The sequence below is a fragment of the Moschus berezovskii genome, chromosome X (assembly GCF_049115385.1).
Source record: "Moschus berezovskii isolate FMDL1 chromosome X, NW_MosBer_1.0, whole genome shotgun sequence".
NCBI lineage: Eukaryota > Metazoa > Chordata > Mammalia > Artiodactyla > Moschidae > Moschus > Moschus berezovskii.
This window is the reverse complement of record NC_142488.1, coordinates 63,200,003-63,220,287: the sequence shown is the minus strand read 5'-3', so window position 1 is coordinate 63,220,287 and position 20,285 is coordinate 63,200,003. Positions and strand designations below refer to the sequence as shown.

General features: G+C 40.5%; 1 protein-coding gene across 7 annotated transcripts in view; it reads right to left on the bottom strand.

Annotated features, from left to right (window-relative positions):
- TAF1 (TATA-box binding protein associated factor 1) overlaps window positions 1-20,285 on the bottom strand; it is a 98,397-nt gene that overhangs the window by 18,864 nt on the left and 59,248 nt on the right. For 3 of the 7 annotated variants that reach the window (XM_055437768.2, XM_055437769.2, XM_055437771.2), the window contains exons 33-39: window positions 18,736-18,803; window positions 18,084-18,200; window positions 14,460-14,585; window positions 13,582-13,680; window positions 13,165-13,321; window positions 12,435-12,612; window positions 8,397-9,215 (exon numbers count right to left, since the gene is read on the bottom strand). In XM_055437768.2, the coding sequence (XP_055293743.1) occupies window positions 8,996-9,215; window positions 12,435-12,612; window positions 13,165-13,321; window positions 13,582-13,680; window positions 14,460-14,585; window positions 18,084-18,200; window positions 18,736-18,803 (965 nt within the window). In that variant the 3' untranslated portion in view covers window positions 8,397-8,995. Of the gene's footprint in view, window positions 1-8,396; window positions 9,216-9,594; window positions 9,750-12,434; window positions 12,613-13,164; window positions 13,322-13,581; window positions 13,681-14,459; window positions 14,586-18,083; window positions 18,201-18,735; window positions 18,804-20,285 lie in introns of those variants that run through there. The other 4 variants (XM_055437774.2, XM_055437775.2, XM_055437772.2 and 1 more) reach the window with 3 other exon arrangements.

Here is a 20,285-nt window from a genome sequence, read left to right as displayed (position 1 = left end):
GCTTCGATGACCATTTTTTACACAAATCTTCGTGTTCATCTCTGATTATTTCCTTAAGATAATGCTTTTAAACTGGAGTTACTTGGTGCAAAGGGATGAAAATTCTTAAGGCCCATGGTGCAGTGTCAAATAGCTTTCAGTCAAACTGTACTAAGTTATACTCCCACACACAGTGTGTCAGGGCCTGCTTTATCATACCTTCATTACAGCATTTTCTTTAAAGCAGTATTGTGTTCAAGAACATGGGTTTCAGAAACAGATAGCCCTGTATCCAAATCCTGGCTCTACCATTTATAAATATGTGACTTCAGAAAGTCACCTAATTATTCTGATCTTCAGTTTTCTCATCTGTAAAAATGGGTTTACTATCACCAACCCTGAGGGTTATTGTGAGGATTAAAGATAATGTATTAGGTTGACACATATTAAATCACCAACATTCAATCCTTTTGACCTACAAAAATGTTTTTCATATAGTTCAGCCTAATACATAAAACATGCTATCTGGCATATTATGTGATCAATAAATGATAGTTATTAAAATTATTATTATGAAAATAGGATAACAAAAATGAATGGCATCCTTACTGAGCGCTGCCCACCCCCCTACCTCCCGACCCTCCAACCCCCCACACCCCGGCCTTAGAAGAAATAAGCAGAGATAAACTCCTAAAGAAAAACTTTTGGCCTTTTTGCAAAAGCAATAGAGGCTCCAAGAACAAAAGGGAAAACGGGGAAAAAAAGACTAAAACTAGAGGGAAAGAGTGGGGAAACCACCTACCTTTTCCCAACTGGAAATATTTCTCGTCATTTACATTCAAATGTCCTTACTTTTTTGAAAAAGGGAAATGAGGAAACAAACTATATACACAAGGAAGCTATAAACATAAAGAATAATATGTTCTGAGTCGATGTTTAGCTATTGCAAAACAGGGAGAAGGGAGAAATGCTGTAAGTCAATGTTTCTCAAACTTGGTCTCATAATAAGAATCACGTGGGACGCTTTAAAGCTTGTTTCCAAGCCCACATCCTAGTCCAACTGAACCATACTGTGGAGGAGGGGCTGGGAAACTTGTTAAACAAGTACCCCAGGGCACTATGATAATCAGACAAGTCTAGGAAACTGCTGTACAAATACCTGTAGCTTTCAAGAAGGCAATAACAAATTCATAATTAACTCCTGGGTGAAGAATAAGGAAGTGGTTGGTGGATAATGTAGGTAATAGGTAATACTGGTAGTAATAATAAAATTAAGAGGAGTCGAAATGTAAGGAGTCTGGCAGAATTGCCTGTAGTTCTATAGCAGTTATCTCAAATTGCAATTCTCTGCTATTCCTGAATGAATCCATTTTTCTGGTAATATAACTGGCTGTTTTATTTTTAAGGTCAACACCTTCAGTGGACTTTCATACAAAGCAGCCTTTCCCAACTTCCCTTTTTTTTGAAAAGCAATATTCCTCTCCCTGGTCTCTGGTTTGCTACAGTTTGCATGTCCTTAATTACTATTCCTCTGCCACTCCTAAATAAACTCCTATTTCTGGTAAAAAAGAAAAAAGTAAATCTACCACAGCTTCACACTTCCTTTTTATTTCTCCTCCTAGGAGGGGGAACTTAATTTCCCCTCACCTTGAGTGTGAACTAGACTTAGTAACTTGCTTCTAAGGAGCAGTATGTGGGAAAGAACTAGTAATTTTATAGTGGAGAAACCTGGCAGACAGTTCTTTAACCAAGTGATTGAGCTTTACATCACCAGTGATAAGTTATCTTGATATTCTGTGCACCACCTGGTATGACATGATGAGAAATGCACGTCACTGTTATGGCTTTCTTCCTCACATGCATAACAGCAGGATAATGAGAAAAATATCAGACTAAGCCAAATTGAAGGCCATTTTACAAAATACTGGACCAGTACTTTTCTAAAGCATCAAGATCATAAAAGACAAGAAAAGACCAAGAAATTTTTACAGAATGAAGGAAACTAAAGAGACATAATGATTAACTGCAATGTGGTATCCTGGATTGGATCCCAGGAAAGAAAAAGCGTGTAAGTAAAAAAGCTAGTAAAATTTGAGTGGAGTCACTAGTTTGGTTAATAGAACTGTACCTATGCTAATTTCTTCGTTTCAATAAATGTACCAGGGTAAGATGTTAACATTAGAGGAAGGTACAGATATGGGGGGAACTCTGTACTATATTTGAAACTCTACTGTTAATCCAAAGTTATTTCAACTTAAAACTATTGAAGAAAAAATATAATTTCTTATGTGGTACATGCTCAGTCCCTCAGTCATGTCCAACTCTTTGTGACCCCATGGACCGTAGCCCTCCAGGCTGCTCTGTCCATGGAATTTTCCAGGCAAAAATACTGGAGCGGGTTGCTATTTCCTTCTCCAGGGGATCATCCCCAACCAGGGATCGAACCCATGTCTCCTGTTTTGTGGGCAGATTCTTTACCACTGAGCCACCAGGGAAGACCTTCTTATGTGGTTGGTACACATTTAATGGTTTTACTATTCTTTACATCTAATATATCCATTATATTCTTTTTTAAGTATAGTTGATTTACAATGTTGTGTTAATTTCTGCTTTACCGCAAAGTTATTCAGCTATAGAGACATATACATTCTTTTTAATATTCTTTTCCATTATGGTTTATCACAGGATACTGAACATAGTTCCCTGTGATATAAGTAGGATCTTTTTCATCCATTCTCTATATAATAGTTTGCATCTGCTTATCCCAAACTCCCAATCCATCTCTCCCCCACTCTCCAATATATTTTTATACACATGAACTATTTCATAATTTAAAAACCAATAAAGGAAAAATGTAAGGGGTCTAAAATAAGCTATCTGTGGAAGGGATATATGAAAATATTTTTTAATAATTTTATTTGGCTGTGCTGGGTCTTCTGGATCTTTGTTGCTGTGCAGGCTTTTCTGTAGTTGCAGTGAGCGGGTGGGGGGTGGGGGTTACTCTAATTGCAGCATGCATGCTTCTCACTGCAGTGGCTTCTCTTGCTGCAGAGCACAGGCTTCAGCAGTTGCCTCACTGCTCAGTATCTGTGGCTCCCGGGCTCTAGAGCAACAGGCTCAGTAGTTGTGGTGCACAGGCTTAGTTGCTCCACAGCATGTGGGATCTTCCCAGATTAGGGATTTAACCTATGTCTCCTGCACTGGCAGGTGATTTTTTTTTACTACCAAGCCACCAGGGAAGTCCATCATATACAAAATTTTTAATACTCCAGATTCAATAAAGTTGATTTGGGATAAGCACAGAATGGACTGTTTCTGTATGTAAGAACCTTTTATTTTAGCAAATACACTGAACTCCATCTGATGAAATGAGATACTAACAGAATAAGGATAGTCTGCAAGTCATCAGATAAGACAGTCCAAGGTAGAGGCCAAAGTCATCAATACTCTCCAGCACTGTGTAGGGGGATGTTCTGGTATCAAATCTATTCCTATACACAAGATGGGTACATGAGGTTAACACAGCTTGATCCCAGTCACTCAGATCGGCCCATGTAACAACCAGATATGTTACCAGATTGCTTCCTGATGTGATGCAATAGGAAGCACACACCATCACTTATGAAACATCTTGTTCCTCCCTCTCCCTTGAAAATAAAAGTATTTTGAACTTGACTAATTAAACCTCCTGGTCTAACTGCCCAGGATATATTTACAGGATATACAGGGAATAGGAGATTGTTGGGGGTGCAATCAGCCACACTGGAAGAAAGTGAAAGTGACTGGTTTTCTAAACAAACAAATGCCATTTTTTTTTTAAAGAGGTGGAACTGTTAAAGCTTAGAAACAACTTAAAAGCCATGTGAGGGTTTTCCTGGTGGCTCAGTGGTAAAGAATTCACCTGTCAATCCAGGAGACATGGGTTCGATCCCTGATCTAGGAAGATTCCACATGCCATGGAACAACTAAGCTTGTGCCCAGGGACGGCAACTACTGAAGCCCACGTGCCCCAGAGCCCAGGCTCCACAATAAGAGAAGCCACTGCAATGAGAAGCCTGAGCACTGCAACAAAGAGTAACCCCAAGTCATGGCAACTAGAGAAAAGCCCGTGCAGCACAGAAGACCCACAAATAAATAAATTTATATATAAAAAAGGCATGTGAGCCAAATACAGTGTTTGAATACTGACTTCAACAAGCCAAATGTATACCTTTTTTTGGCGACAAATGGGGACATTTGAACACAGGTGGGGTATCAGAGTTTGGGGGGATTATTGTTATTTTTGATATATGATAAAGGTAGGGGAGTTCTTAAAGTTTTTATCCATAAGAGATGGATATTGGAGAATTTTCTGGCAAAATACAATGTCTGGGATATGTTTTAAAATACTGCAGCACCTCTTCAGGGCTCCCTTGGTGGCTCATACAGGAAGAATTTGCCTGCAATACAGGAGACCTGGGTTCAATCCCTTGGTTGGGAAAATCCCCTGGAGAAGGAAATGGCAACCTCAGATATGCAGACAATATCACTCTAATGACAGAAAGTGAAGAACTAAAGAGTCTCTTGATGAAGGTAAAAGAGGAAAGTGAAAAAGCTGGCTTAAAACTCAACATTCCAAAAACTAAGATCATGGCTTCTGGTCCCATCAATTCATAGCAAATAGATGGGGATAAAGTGGAAACAGTGGCAGATTTTACTTTCCTGGGATCCAAAATCACTGAGGATGGTGACTGGAGCCACAAAATTGAAAGACACTTGCTCCTTGGAAGAAAAGCTATGACAAACCTAGCAACGTATTAAAAAGCAGAGACTTCACTTTGCTGACAAAGGTCCATCTAGTCAAAGGTATGGTTTTTCCAGCTGTCACGTATGGATGGGAGAGTTAGACCATAAAGAAAGCTGAGCACTGAAGAATTGATGCTTTTAAACTGTGGTGTTGGAGAAGATTCTTGAGAATTTGTCCCTTGGACTGCAAGATCAAATCAGTCAGTCCTAAAGGAAATCAGTCCTGAATATTAATTGGAAGGACTGATGCTGAAGCTGAAGCTATAATACTTTGGCCACCTGATGCAAAGAGCTGACTTATGGAAAAGACCCTGATACTGGGAAAGATTGAGGGCAGGAGAAGGGGGCGACAGAGGGTATGAGATGGTTAGATGGCATCTCCAACTCAATGGACATGAGTTTGAGCAAACTCTGGGAGATAGTGAAGGACAGAGAACCCTGGCATGCTGCAGTCCATGGGGTCACCAAAAGTCATACACGACTTAGCGACTCAATGACAGGGAACTAAGATCTCTCAATCCACGTGGTGTGGGGGGAAAATCACTTGGAAAGATAAGAATCACTTGGGGTATCTGTAAAATATACAGACCACCAATCTTCTGTAGGCATTGTGACTGAAGAAGGTTGAATTGGGGCCTAGGATCAGTGTTCCTTAAGCACACCAGTGATTTATCTTCAAAGTCAGGGGGGAATATTAGATTATTATATTCAGCAAATATTTGCAACATAATTCCTAAGACCCTGGTAGTTTAGTAGCTTAACTAAACTACCAATAGGAAAAGATTGGCTATTTTTACACTGATATGGAACTCATGTTTTGGAAACACAATCCTGAGGTCACCTTTTCAAGCTCAATTCTACTCCCACTGAAAAATCTCCCACTACTTTTAGGATATAGACAAAACTTCTTACCAGGGTCTACAAATGCCCAGAGGTATGGTTTCCTTCTTACTGCTTCTCTATCCAATACTCATCTTTCTGGTTTTAAAGGTGACCCTTCTCCAGTCCAGTTTCCTCATTAGTAAAACAGGAATAGTAACACCAATCTCAGATGGTTCAGGATCAAATGAGATCAGGTAAGAGCTCTCTGTACAGAAGCTGGCAAAGTGAATGGCAGCTATTATTTAATCAAATCAAGCTCTGTTTCTACTTCTTCACATTCAGTTCTTCAACCCACCTGCCATCTGGTTTTTGCACCCACCATTACAAGGAAACTATTTTCACAAGGCTCGCCAACTGCCAAGTCCAAATGACAAATTTCAGTCTTTATCTGACTGACCTTTCTGCAAATAAGGGGGAGACAGAGGATGAGACGGTTGGATGACATTACTGACTCAATGGACATGAGTTTGAGCAAACTCTGGGAGATAGCGAAGGACAGGGAAACCTGGCATGCTGCAGTCCATTAGGTCACAAAGAGTTGGACACACCTTAGCAACTGAACAACAACAACAAAAGTGTATCCTGGTTTCCTCATACTTCTGGCCAGTCTTTCAAAGTAACTTTTTTCTTGGTTCTTTCATTGCTTCCTTTTTCAGACTTTTAAAAAATGTTTTATCACAGCAACACATGCTTATTTATATACTGATGTCAGCTACTCAGCAAGGTCTTCCTTGACCATTAAATTAGAACCCTCACCCCAAACCCTCTAATACCACTTTGTCTTCAGAGTATTTCTCTTACTCTCATTCACTTGTCTGTCTTCCTCTCCCAATAGATCCTGAACTCTATGAGGGAAGGGGGTATGTTTTATTCACTGCTACATTCAGAGAACCAAGAATAATGCCTGGTACTCACTAGGCTCAATCAATGTTTCTTCACTAATTAACTGAAATATCCCTCACATTTAATCACTTACTTGTAGATTCTACCTCCCCTCAATTCTCTCAAATCTTTGCCTGTTCTTACATAAGAACAACTGACTCATACTTTGCTTAAATGACTCACAACCATATCCAGTTCTATTCTATAGTCCATAGCCCAAACTGCTGCTAAAATTATCCAAATCCTTCAATAGATTCCTAATGCCTTTAGGATTAAGTCCAGATTCTTTTGCATATAGAGCTCTCTGTGACCTCCGTATGTGCTCAGTGGCTCAGTCATGCCAGACTCTTTGCAACCCCATGGACTGTAGCCTTCCAGGCTCCTCTGTCCATGGGATTCTCCAGGCAAGAATACCGGAGTGGACTGCCATGTCCTCCTCCTGGGAATCTTCCTGACCCAGGGATCAAACCTGTGGGTTTCTTATGTCTCCTGCAATGACAGGCCGGTTCTTTATCACTAGCGCCACCTGGGAAGCCCGGTGGCTCAATAAGTGCTGAATGAATGAATGAATACCATGTACCCATCCAATCTCCTAAACCAAAATTCTGGAAGTCACCTTCCATTTTTCCTTCTCCACTCCCAAATGCCAACTGGTCATCAAGTCCTATTGATCTGTCCCCTAAGTATCTCTCCAATTCACCCCCTTCCTCCCTATCCTAATTCCACAGTCCTAGTTCAACTATATTTGCCACCCTCCAAACCATTCTCCACACTACCACTGGAATTATTTTTTTAAAACTTTTATTACAAAAATAATACGTTCTTATAAAAATTCAAACACAGAAATAAAAGCACAATGCCCCACCCAGTATACAAATAAGCATATAACCCCTTCCCCTCCAATCTCATTGCCCAGAGGTTATCACTGTGAACCATTCTGTGTAAAGCCTTTCAGACTTTTCCCTTTGCATATACAAGTATATAAAAACACATATAAATATATACATGTGGTTTTGGGATCACACTTGTTACACATGATTCTTCAATTTATTTCTTCATTCATTATACTGAGAATATCTAAAACACAAATCATATTTTATCACTCCACTAGAACATTTCATTTCTCATTAATATAAAATTCACATTCATTAGCATCAAATTCAAAGCTCTTGATGATATGCTTCCTGTCCATTTTTCAGTCTCACCTAGAGCCATTCCAGCATGGAGGGACTGGAACATAAACCACCTTAAATCCTTTCTGGAACAAGGCAGGTACAAACAAACAAACAAACAAACAAACAAACAAGGAACACACTCTGCTATTTGCCATTTCTGGAGTTTGGCCTTTTCATTTCATGTGACACTCTGCCTGAACTTTTCCATCTGGCAAGCTCCTACTAATTCTTCAACAGTCAGCTTAAAAATTATCTCTAAGACTTCCCTGACGTTTTCAGACATGACTGCTCCTCTATTTTCTATGTTTCATATCTAGCTTAATTGCACTTATCTTACAGTACTGTAATGATGTATTAACATGTTTTGAATTTTACTCCCCCTCCCCCCAACTTAATGGTGAGATCCTTCAATAAAAGGAATGTGTCTTATTTAATTTTACATCCCAAGGAGCTGATAGAATGCTTATCATGGAGCAGATGCTTAATAACAAATCTGTTGAGGATTTTAGGATTCTAGGAACATTTCCTGAGTACCTACTCTGCACAGAACCATATCCTAAGCATGAAAAGAAACAGAAGACACAGTCTTTGCCCTAAAGAACTTACCATTTCCCTACCATTTCCCCACCATTTCCCCTGGGGGGGGGAGGGACAGAACACATTTACATGGCGACAAATCACTTCTGACATATATGCTGTTTCAAAGATTTATCATTTATTTGCCTCCAATCCACTTAGGAACAAGGCATTGTATAATCAAATAAATAATAATAAATAATGGGCAATTCATTTTGTCCAATAGGTTTATGGTTTTAGTGTGGCACAGAGTCCACCAGAATGCAATTCTCTGTTCCAACAGGGGGCAGTCAATGGTTACAGCCTGCAAATTAGAAAACTGAGATGATATCATGCTTAGAAATTTTCTAATACATCAAGAGGACATAAAGTTATTAGCTATTTCATAATTTCTCTTCCGTCCCCAGGAACAAAATGATACCAAGAGCAATTAATAGAGTTAAAGGAGAGCACTGCAGAAGGAGTAGAGTGCTCTCTTTTTGTTAGTGGTGGGGGAAGGGGGTTGCCTGGTTTTAAATCAAAGGGTGGCACTGCCCCAGGAAGATCAGAAGAGTTAATTTATTATCATTTATTATTTTTTTTAAAACTACAGTATTAATTAATTTGGTAGTTTCAGGATCAGACACTGTAACGAATAAATATAAACAAATGGGGGAAAGGTGAGCCACCTAGGCTGGAGAACAGGGAAGGCGGACCAAGGAGGCCGAAAGGAAGCCTCATTCATCAGAGTCCAAGTCACTGTCCCCAGCAATGGAGTGGAAATCCTCACTGTCCTCCTCGTCCTCTGACAGCTGGACCTGGCTTAGTACGCTCGGCCCAGAGCGTTGCTCTTCCTCCTCATCTTCTTCCTCCTCTGATACCTCATACCCACCGATGCTGCTGAAGCTTGTGTCTTGGGTGTTCGACTTGGGATCAGGCTCCTCATAGCTCCCATAACTGAGAAAAGAAACATGTCATCTCTCAAGCTCGGACACCATCCTCTAGCTGACCAGTCCCGTTCTCAGTGCCACCAAGGGATCAGCCCATCTCACCTCCCCTGGCCACTAAAATGATGGTTCTGGACTGTTCTACGGGTACCTGAGAGAAAAATGATCCTATTCTAAAACATCAACTTGCTAGCTTCATATACGCAAGAATCTGAATGAAACTCCCCTACACCTGAACAACACACTGCCAGCTTACGTGACCATAAATGCTCTGATAAGCCTGGTAGGTTTGTCGACCACTTAGAGCCTCACTCATCTACATATCCAGATAGTGAACAGTCTTAAAGATTCTACCTCTTCAATGTATCTCACCTTTATCCCCATCTTACCAGCCCTATTCTGCCTGCTTTGGCTTCATTCTTTGAGATCTCTGGCCTGCACCACTGCAATCAGTCTTCCTCCAGTCTTGCTCTCCCCAAATAATTTCTTCACATTTCTGCCAGAGTGCTCTTTAATTTTGTTTGTTTGTTTATTCTTCATTTTACTTAAAAAAAAAAAAATCACACAAGTAATGCATGTTTACTGGTTTAAAAAAAATTAGAATATACACCAGAAAAAAAAGAAAAAAAAATCACCAATAACTCTACTACTCAGAGATAATCTTTCAGTATATGACCTTCCAAATTTTTTTCTATGCAGTTTACTTTGATGCTTAAACATTTTTTTTAATTTACAAAATTGGAATGCTCTACATACTCTTCAGGAATCTGCTTTTTCACTAACATTTATAATGAACATTTTTCCACGTCAATAAACATACATTGATAGTATCATTTTAACAGCTGCGTGGTATTCCACTGTGTGGCTGTAACACGATTTATTTCATAGTCTCTCACTAGAACATTTAACCTGTCTTCAATTATTCCACTATTAGAAACAATGCTGTGATAAACATCCTCATACAAACATCTTGATGAAGGTTATTTTATTATTGCCATGGAATAACTCCCTAGATATGGAATTGGGAGGCCAAACAGGATATACATTTTTTAAGTTTCTGATTTGTAAGATAAATTGCTATACCTCTCTCACCTACCCCATTTTTTCAATTTATATCACCAACCAGTGGTTTCTGAATGTCCTTTTACTCACGTCTTTTCCAACACTGGGCATTATTATTCATTTTAATCTTTGCCCATCTGATAGGTAAAAAATTGCATTTGGTTGTTTTATTGCATTTCTTTGATTCTTAGGGAAGCTACGTTTTCATAATTTATGGCCATTTGCATTTCTTCTGTGAATTAATTCATGGCTTCTGCCCATCTTTCTTCTGGGGTACAGAGCAATCTTTTTAAAATACAGATCTGATCATACTACTCTCATTCGATGTCTGCCCAAAATTCTCAGGCCCTTCATGATTCTACCTCTTTAAACTGTCTCTATTACATGGATCATGATGAAAAGCACCAACCACACTGAGCTACTTGTATTCCTGAGAAGTGTTTCATGCCTCTGTGTGTTCATACATGCTCTTCTTGGTCTCTTCCCTTTCTTCTTCATTTAGCTAATTCCTACTCTGATTCAGCTCAGTTTCTCTAATCAGCTTCCCTACTCCACTCCTACCCAAGCCCCAGAAAAATCCTGTGGTTTCCTATCACAGCACTTTTCATGTTACACTGTGATCATCATCTGTTTGCCTGTTTTAGATTTCCCACTAAACTGAACTCCGTGAAGGAAGGGATAACATCCTAGTTGCTTTTGTAATTGTGACAAATATTTGCTCAATGAATTAAGACTCTTAATTGCTTGCCAGATGAGTGCTTAGTCGCTCAATCATGTCCAACTCTGTGACTCCATGAACTGTAGCCCGCCAGGCTCCTCTGTCCATGGGGATTCTCCAGGCAAGAATACTGGAGTGGGTTGCCATGCCCTCCTCCAAGGGCTCTTCCCAATCCAGGGATTGAACCCCGGGTCTCCCTCATTGCAGGTGAATTCTTTACTGTCTGAGTCACCAGGGAAGCTCGCTGGATACCTTTGGCTCAGACGTATCATATGTATCTTAACATATGATATGTATGTGTCTTTGGATATCAAAGACAAATTCATTTTTTGCCTCCTTTCCCACTCCATCTAATACCTGTTTTCCCTCTTTCTTATGTCAGTGACATTCCCATTCATTATGTATCTAATCTCCTTACCTCTTAAATCCAAATGATCTATCCTCTAAACAGCTCTTAAATATGTCCCTTCCCTTTCCTCCACTCCTATCAGATCCTAGTTGAATTTCTTATCATTGCCCTGAAAGTGAAGGCTGCTCAGTCATGTCTGACTCTTTGGAGTCCATGGCATTCTCTAGGCCAAAATACTGGAGTGGCTAGCCTTTCCCTTCTCCAGGGGATCGTTCCAACCCAGGGATCGAACCCAAGTCTCCCACACTGCAGGAGGATTCTTTACCAACTGAGCCATAAGGGAAGCCCAAGAATACTGGAATGGGCAGCCTAGCCCTTCTTCAGCGGATCTTCCGAACCCAGGAATCGAACCAGGGTCTCCTGCATTGCAGGTGAATTCTTTACCAACTGAGGTATCAGGGAAGCCCAATCATTGCCCTAGAGTTATTTAACACATAAACTTGATGTTACTTTCTTTTCCTTAAAGTGATGATTCCCGTTAACCACAATCCACATGTCTTAGAATGCCAGTTAAGGTCCTCTAACAACATAATCCCTTGCTGCTTCTAGAGTCACAACTCCCAACAACTTCCCTTTGGTCTGGAATTTCTTTGCTATATTTCTGTGCCTTTGAACATACTGTTCCACCTCTAAGAGTTTCCTCACCTGCTGCCACTTATATACTTAGCAGACTTCTATTCATCCTGTAAGGCCCAGTTCAAATGTCCCCTCATTTGTGACACTCCCTGATTACTCCAAGCAGAATGAGATACTTCCTCCTCCTCAGTGTGACTTGGCACTTTGTACTAAACTTATGCTATATAGCTCTTCTCACACTGTATTGCAATGATTTTGTATTAGTCTCTTCCACTAGACTGTAAGTTCCTCAAGGGCAGGATATGTCTTGCTCCTTTGTGTATCCCCAGGGGCCTAGCATAGTGCCTGGCCCTAGTAGGTGCTCAAGCAATGTTTGATGGATGAAAGTAATATGATGCTGGGCCCTCTGACATCATAGCTGAGCACTGATGCCACAGCCCCCATAGCATGTTGCTATCGATTACCTGATATTGCTATCCTCCAAACCATGAGAAGCCTCCCCACCGTCTCCCTCATAGGACATCATGCTTTCTTCATTTTCCATGCCCATCCTTGTGTTTTCTTGAAGCATGCGGGGCTGTTTGGGTCTTATCCCACCAGATCCTACATCCGAGTCACTTCCACTTTCACTCAGCTGGATAGCTATGAAAAGAGAGAGATCCTGAGATAAGCTTGACATAATTAACATCTTTGGCTTAGTCTTCCAGAACTAGTTAATCCCATGCATCTACACAGGTATCTTGCCTGACCCTTTACCTCAGAGGACTGCCTAGGGTCAACACTGACAAGGTTTATAGTTTGGAAAATGAATTAAAAAACCATTTCAGTGCAATCTGGTTTTTTCACCTATCATCTCCTTCTATATTCTTGCCCTACCACTGCAATTAATTCACAAAACATCTCTTTTTCTTAATTTTCTTTCCCATTGCCACATATAACACAACTTTCTCATTTTTACCAAGTATTCAAATCAAACTTGCTGCTTTGGCATTGCTTTTCTGACTGTCATCTTTTTCTACCTATGCTGTATTTTTTCACCTCTTCTAAGACCAATGAATTAAATCATCCTATGAGTGAATGCTCAGCACCCTGAGGTCTATTAATGGGACTTCAATAAAAGAACAGCTTTTGGTAACAGCATATGTGTCCCAGAGCTTCCTCTGAGCCCTGAGTGTGCTATGGTGAGCTATGTACCAGAGAAAGGATTATCTCCTTCTTCATCACTCCCAGCATCTTCCTCATCATCTTCTCCTTCAGACATAAGCAAATCCTCATACAGGACACTGGCTTGGGGCTGTTGCACAGTTCCTTCCTCTTCATCTGCAAGATCACCATCTGCATCTTCACTTTCCTAAAGGAGACCGGTTGAGACCATTAATTGACCAACTAAGAGACCAGAAGCCACCACCAGCCGCCCCCTTGCTGCCTTACAAGATGTTAAATAATTTTGGTGGATAGATTTGGTCAGCTGGTTCCAAGGATTAAAGTCATACTGGGCCTCACTATAGAGACCCTATGGTATCGCCTGGGGACTTGGCCTGTCCTGTACTTCTGGGGCACCTACCATATAAAGGTATAATGAAACCATAAGCTTTCTGTAAGCATACTCACTGGGGCTGGTGTCTTAGGTTTCCCATCCTCCTCATCATCATACCCTTCAATATCTACATCAGAGTCTTCCTCGCCCAGCCTACCTCGGCCCTGGCGCATCTGAGTAAGGAACACAAATAGCATATCATTGAGGGACATGCCGGTAGGAGGAGTTAACCAGGGGCTCTCACCCAGGACAGATGCTCCTCCCTGATATCCCGGCCAACCCCACAGCTAGTGGGGACTGTTACACAGCTCAAAGCATGTGCATTTTCCCCCATTCATTCTTTGGAAATCACAGGCAGGGTAAAAATTAAACCCAAAGAATAGGAAGGTCCTTGGTCTGTTATTACTATAGCATCACAAGGAGACTTCCTTTCTAAACAAGCTTTCCCTAGCTTGTGTTGGACTCTTTGGGACATAAAAACCCTCCTGGATTTTGCACTCGCCAGTGGAACCTTGACCGAGATCAGCTGATAAGATTTCTGGCTTCAGATCAGGAGTATCTGCTGATACCTCTAGAAAAGGCCAATTTAAAAAACTTAATTTTAAAAACAATTTTGATAACACATGTATGGTAAAGCAGTAGGGCAATTATTTTGAACTATGTCTCTGAATGCAGCTGGTCTTTCCAGTCAGGCTACTCTGATGCCTCACACACTTTTCACATTTGTGTCTTAAGTTCTGCTGTGCCTGACTCTGCCCATGATGACAGAAGACAAGCCAGTCACGTGACCTGCCACCACCCCACCTTGAAATCACATTTCCAGGCTTTCACTCCCAGGGCCAAGGGGTCTGATCATCATCCTTGACACAAGTCATATATCACCACCATCACTCACCCATCCCCTACCCACAAGCATACTACCAATCTCACTAAGAGAAAAGGACTATCCTACCTGTGTCACCGGCTTTTCTGGAGTGGCAGTGGGAATATCCAGGACAGACATATTGCTCTCATCTTGAAATACAGAGGCATCTCGAGACATACTGAGGGATGTGTTGGTATCATACAGATCAGGAGGCTGTGGCACAAATCATACAACTTAGCTTCTATTTAGTAAAGGGAGTAAAAAATTCAGAGAACTCCCCTTTAGTGCATTCACTGCAGAAAAAAGTCATGCAGAACAATCCATTTAAGGAAAAAAAACATAGTTTTGACACAGCTTTATGGGCAAGTTTTGGGGGATCTCACAAATATTGCTCATTCTATCAAAGGAGGCATCCGATGTATATGATCAGAAGCCTGAAGCAGAAAAGAATCCAAGCTATGGGACAATTCTATATCCTAATAGCCTCTCTGGTCAATAACCTAATTTCTTCTAGTATGGTCTTATTGCTTTTAGGCCCAGGGCTCCACACCACTGCTATTCTGACTGTTTTGGTGTAGAGACATCTAAAATGGGATAAAGAAATGTCAGTTCCAACCAGAACATGGAAAGGGGTAATAGCTTATGAGCTCACCAGAAGATAATACGAGGCAAAACAGCATGGTGAAAAACCATGGACTTTGGAGTAAACTGCCCTAGGTTTGAGTCCTGGCTCCACCATTTGCTAGCTGAGTAACTTAAACAAATAACTTATAAGTCTTAGTTTCCTCAACTTTAAAACACGGATGGTAATGTCCACCTCACAAGGTTGTTGGGAAAATTGAGATGTGTATATATGCTCCTTACCCCAAGCCTGGCAGTCAAAAAATTATAGCTCCCTTCCTTCTTCCCTCTCCTAAAGTGAAGAGGGATTTAGCAAATGGACTATTCAGTGAAAGGAGGGTGTGCAAAGTAGCTTCAGTTGTGTCTGACTCTTTGAGATCCTACTCTGTCCATGGGGATTCTCCAGGCAAGAATACTGGAATGGGTTGCCATGCCCTCCTCCAGGGGATCTTCCTGATCCAGGGATTGAACCCGAGTGTCTTATGTCTCCTACATTGACAGGTGGGTTCTTTATCACTAGTACCACCTGGGAAAGGAGGGCAGGAGGGACTAAAAATTAACAGGCTAGCAAAGCCTGCTCATTTAGGAAAGGGCTCTCTAAAAAGTTGGCTGAGGGTAGAAATATCATGCAGTTATTAAAAATGTCTTCAAAGACCATTTAATGAAATAAAATGCTCATAATATAATGTGAAGCGAAAACAAGACACAAAATAATAATGACCAATTTCACGTTATAAATGCACACACACACATTACAGATTTGAAGAAACACACCAAAAGGTTCACAGTGGTTTGGTTCTTTCTCAGTGGTGGACTTGATTTTTAAGTAGTTTATTTATTCTGTATGCTTCCCAATTTGTCACAATGAACATGCTACTTTTATCAACAAAGAACCCACATATATGTTACTTTGCTGTTGGTTTTGTTTTTAAAGCAAACAAACAAGGCTGAATGGGAACAGGGTTCTGGAGAAAGGAAAAACTAAATTCAAAAGGATTACAAGTGCAGATAAAGTAGTTGTGGAACAAAAGAAGAGAAAATTAGGGAATGAAACACTATGTGGAAAAATATAAAGCAAGCAGTTTTAGATAACATGTGCAATATAAGCTGGGTAGAAATAGTTGAGTGAAAATACATTGATTACCACCCATTTAGAGGCAGCAGTAAAGTAGGATTATTGTCATATTTCTACACAACAAAATTGTATTATGATAGGTTAAACTTACACACACTTGAATATTTAATAGCATTTGGGTTTGAGAGTAATATTAAGTAAGGACAATCACTCACATGCATCTTCCTCAGGTTCAGAGGTAATGAACTGGGCTTACTAAATGTGTATAAATGAGTGAAGGCAATGATAAGAGGGAGGCAATACCTACACCCTACTCTTACCAGGAGATCCTCTAACTGCACCAAACAGCTACTGCTCAGTAGGGAGCACAGTTGCCAGGTTTTCCTCAGCCATTTTTGAGACAGTATGGGAGGGGAAGGACTCACCACAGGGCTAGACTGATGGCTGTCACAGACCAGAGCAAACCATGTGCCGCTCAGTGGTTAGACGCTCCTGAGGAATGATGGCTAAAACCCAGGCTTTAACTTACCAGAAAGGGTCTTGTGGAAGCTGTTGGGCCTATTAGCAAATAGGACCTTCCTGGGGAACATCACTCACCCAAGCCCCCTTGACCCAATCTGCCCACATACTCCTAGAGCTTTTCCTTGTTCTGGGCCTGGAGGAAGTATCTTAGGGCTCTTTGTATTTGGCCCCTCAGTGACCTGGGTTTTAGGGTGAAAGAGAGAGTAAAAGATAGACAGGGAAACTGTATGAATAAGATACAGACAGCAATTATCCAACAGAGATCACACAGGCTGCATTGATTAGTTCAGAGTGAAACCTGAGCAGAATGAAAAAGTTTTCCAGTGGGAATTGGGAGAACCTTGCATTAGAATATTTGGTTACATTTGAAAGAATCTCCAGGAACCCTGTAGATGACTTTCATACAGATAAGGAAATAAACATTTACTGAATGTCTACTGTGTGCTAGGCAAATAGCCTCATTTAATGTTTACAACAATCTTGAAAAGTACATTTTATAGAAATGGAAACTGGATTAGAGGGGTCAACTTCCCAAGTTCACAAAGCTAGATAGCAGCAGAGCTAAGACTCAAACCCAGGACTGTTTTATACCAAACTTCATGTATTTTCCACTTTACCATAGTGCCTCCAACACAGTCATAGTCTGGTTAAGTCCTAGTCTTCAAATATGCTGGCCCTCTAAGAGTATAGTATAGATGAAATACTCTTAGTATATTCAAGGGTCAGATCAGAAAGACTAAAAATTTCTTATTAATCTTGCTCTCTAGTCTTTGACATGGAAATTTAAGACATTATAAACATTACCTTCTTCATTTACAGGAAGAGAAAGTCAATCCAGGAAAATGGGTGACGTCTGAGCTACACTAAGATAATTCAGAGGGAATAATGTGGCCCATGTCTATACTCTTGGGATGTCATAGAACCCCAATGGGGCTTCCCAGGTGGTGCTAGAGGTAAAGAACCCGCCTACCAAGGCAGCAGATGTAGAGATACAGGTTTGATACCTGGGTCAGGAAGATCCCCTGGAGGAGGAAATGGTCACCCACTCCAGTATTCCTGCCTGGAGAATCCCACAGATAGAAGAGCCTGACGGGTTACAGTCCAAAGGGTCGCAAAGAGTTGAACACAACTAAAGCGACTTAGCACAGCATACACAGAACCCCAATGCTGGGGGCAAAGGAACTCCAGGGATTCAAGAGGATGCCTTTGGCCATGGTAGTCAGGAGTCTGGTACTTCTAAATACTGCCTAAACGACTAAGACCCCACCCCATTCATAAATCCCACACCTGTCTCTTTTGGATCCAACAAGGCTACCAAGACCCATAGCCCTCACTCACCTTAGCCTTTGAGAAGACAAGAAAGCACACGAAAGGCATATGAAGAGGAAGGACAGAGAAGAAGGGTATCTCAGTAAATACATCTGTTAACATGCTCCCAATTTCCAAAATCAATAAGAAAACTGTAAGAGGAAGTTTCTAGTCCTCAGACTTACCTGAGGAGTGTAAGGCCCTGGGGTCATTGGGTCCAAGCTTTCTAATTCTGCTTCCTCCAAAGCTGCTTCTTTAGCTGTACAAATATCCTTCTCAAGTTGAGTCAAATGCTCATCATACTGAGAAAGAAAAGTAGTGAATTCATTCAACATGTGTTTTAGACATTGAGCAGCAAACAAAAATCCCTGTCTTCGTGGGAGGGAGGTTCAAGAGGGAGGGGACCATGTACATCTATGGCTAATTCATGTTGATGTATGGCAGAAATCAAACCAATATTGTAAAGTAATCATCAGTCAATTAAAGATAAATATAATTTAAAAAGTTAAAAGATGAGCACAGGAAAATATGTTTATAAAAACCACTTTCTGATGAACTTACTAAAGTGATGCCAGCCTGTGAAAAAAATCCCTGTCTTCATGAAGCTTCTATTCTAGTGGCAGGATATGGTAATAAAGTAAATAATCATACAGTTTATTAGAAACATTTAGTGCTGGGTAAGAAAATAAAGCAGGGAAGGAACAGACTGTGGGTTGAGGGTTGGGGTGGGCTATCACATTTTAAAAAAGGATAGGCAGAGAAGGCCTCCCTCAGCCCTAGGGAACAAAAGGATTCCAAAAAGTTAGATCCTACAGGGACCTCCTCTTTTTCACTTACCTCAGTCAGTGTCTGGTAACAGACGTTCACAATCTCCTGAGCAGTCTTAGTATACTGACTTTCAGGTCCTATAAATGAAAAAAGAGAATGCCATTACTTCAGCTCCAAAAATGCACTTTCTGTCACCAGCAGTGGTGCCCCCTTGCCCCAGGTCCAAAAAATCATGCTTCAGCTTTAACTTGGACTCTTGTTCTAATTTGGGAGGCGGAAAATTTCAAACACATACAAAACCAGAGACACTAACATAATGAACTCCTATGTACCTCTTACCCATTTTCAACGATTATCAATAGATGGTCAATCCTGTTTCATTTACACACTAACTTTCACACTCTTCCCAAATTATTCTGAAGCAAATTCTAGCATTTCATCCATAAATTGTTCAGTATGTGTCTAAAAGGACTCTTTAAAAAGAAATGAACATGGACGATTCTATAATGGTAGATACAAGTCATTATACATCTGTCAAACCCATAAAATGTACAATACCCAGAGTGAACTCTATGAACTGAACTGATGCAGACTCATCAATGTAGATTCATCAGTTGCAATAAATGTATCACTCCAGTGGGGGATGTGGATAACAGGGGAGGCTATGCATGTATAGGGGCACAGGGTACATGGGAATATTCTGTACCTTCTGTTCAATTCTGCTCTAACTGCTCTAAAAAATAAAATACAGTAACAACTATTAAAAAAACAACTACTGGGGATTTATCTGGTGGTCCAGTGGCTAAGACTCCATGCTCCCAAAGCATGAGGCCTGGGTTTGATCTCTGGTTGGGGAACTAGACCCCACGTGCTGCAACAAAGAGCCTGCATGCCACAACTAAGACCCAGTGCAGCCAAATAAATCGGGGCTGGTGCACTGGGATGAACCAGAGGGATGGGATGGGGAGGGAGGTGGGAGGGGGGTTCAAGATGGGGAACACATGTACACCCAGGGCAGATTCATGTCAATGTATGGCAAAACCAATACAATAATGTAAAGTAATTAGCCTCCAATTAAATTAAATAAATTTTTTAAAAAACTATATTACACCTAAGGTAGCTAACAATAATTCTTTAATATTATTAAATGGCCAGTCAACATTCACATTTCCCCAATTGTTTTATAAATGCTCTTTTACATTTGATTTTTTGGGGAATTATAATCCAAATAAGGTCTACACACTGCATTTGACAGATGTGTCTCTTTAAGATAGTTAACCTATTGGGTGATTCTTAACCAAACCACACAGTTCCCCACACAGATTTTGTTGTAAGTTGTAAATTGGTGGCTTGCAGGTCAATCCAGTTTTATTTGGCTCACAAAAAATCAGTTCAAGTGGTGATCATTTTGTGATGTGAAGAAATATCAAATTATTGTATTATATACCTAGAACTAATATATTGTTGTAGGTCAATTATACTTCAATTTAAAAATCACTTCAGTCTGTGAAAACGGATTGAGCTATGTACTCATACACTTTTCTGTATGTAAATTATACCTCAATTAAAAGCTTAAAAATAGCTTAATTATTTGACAACATTTAACAATCAAGAGATTC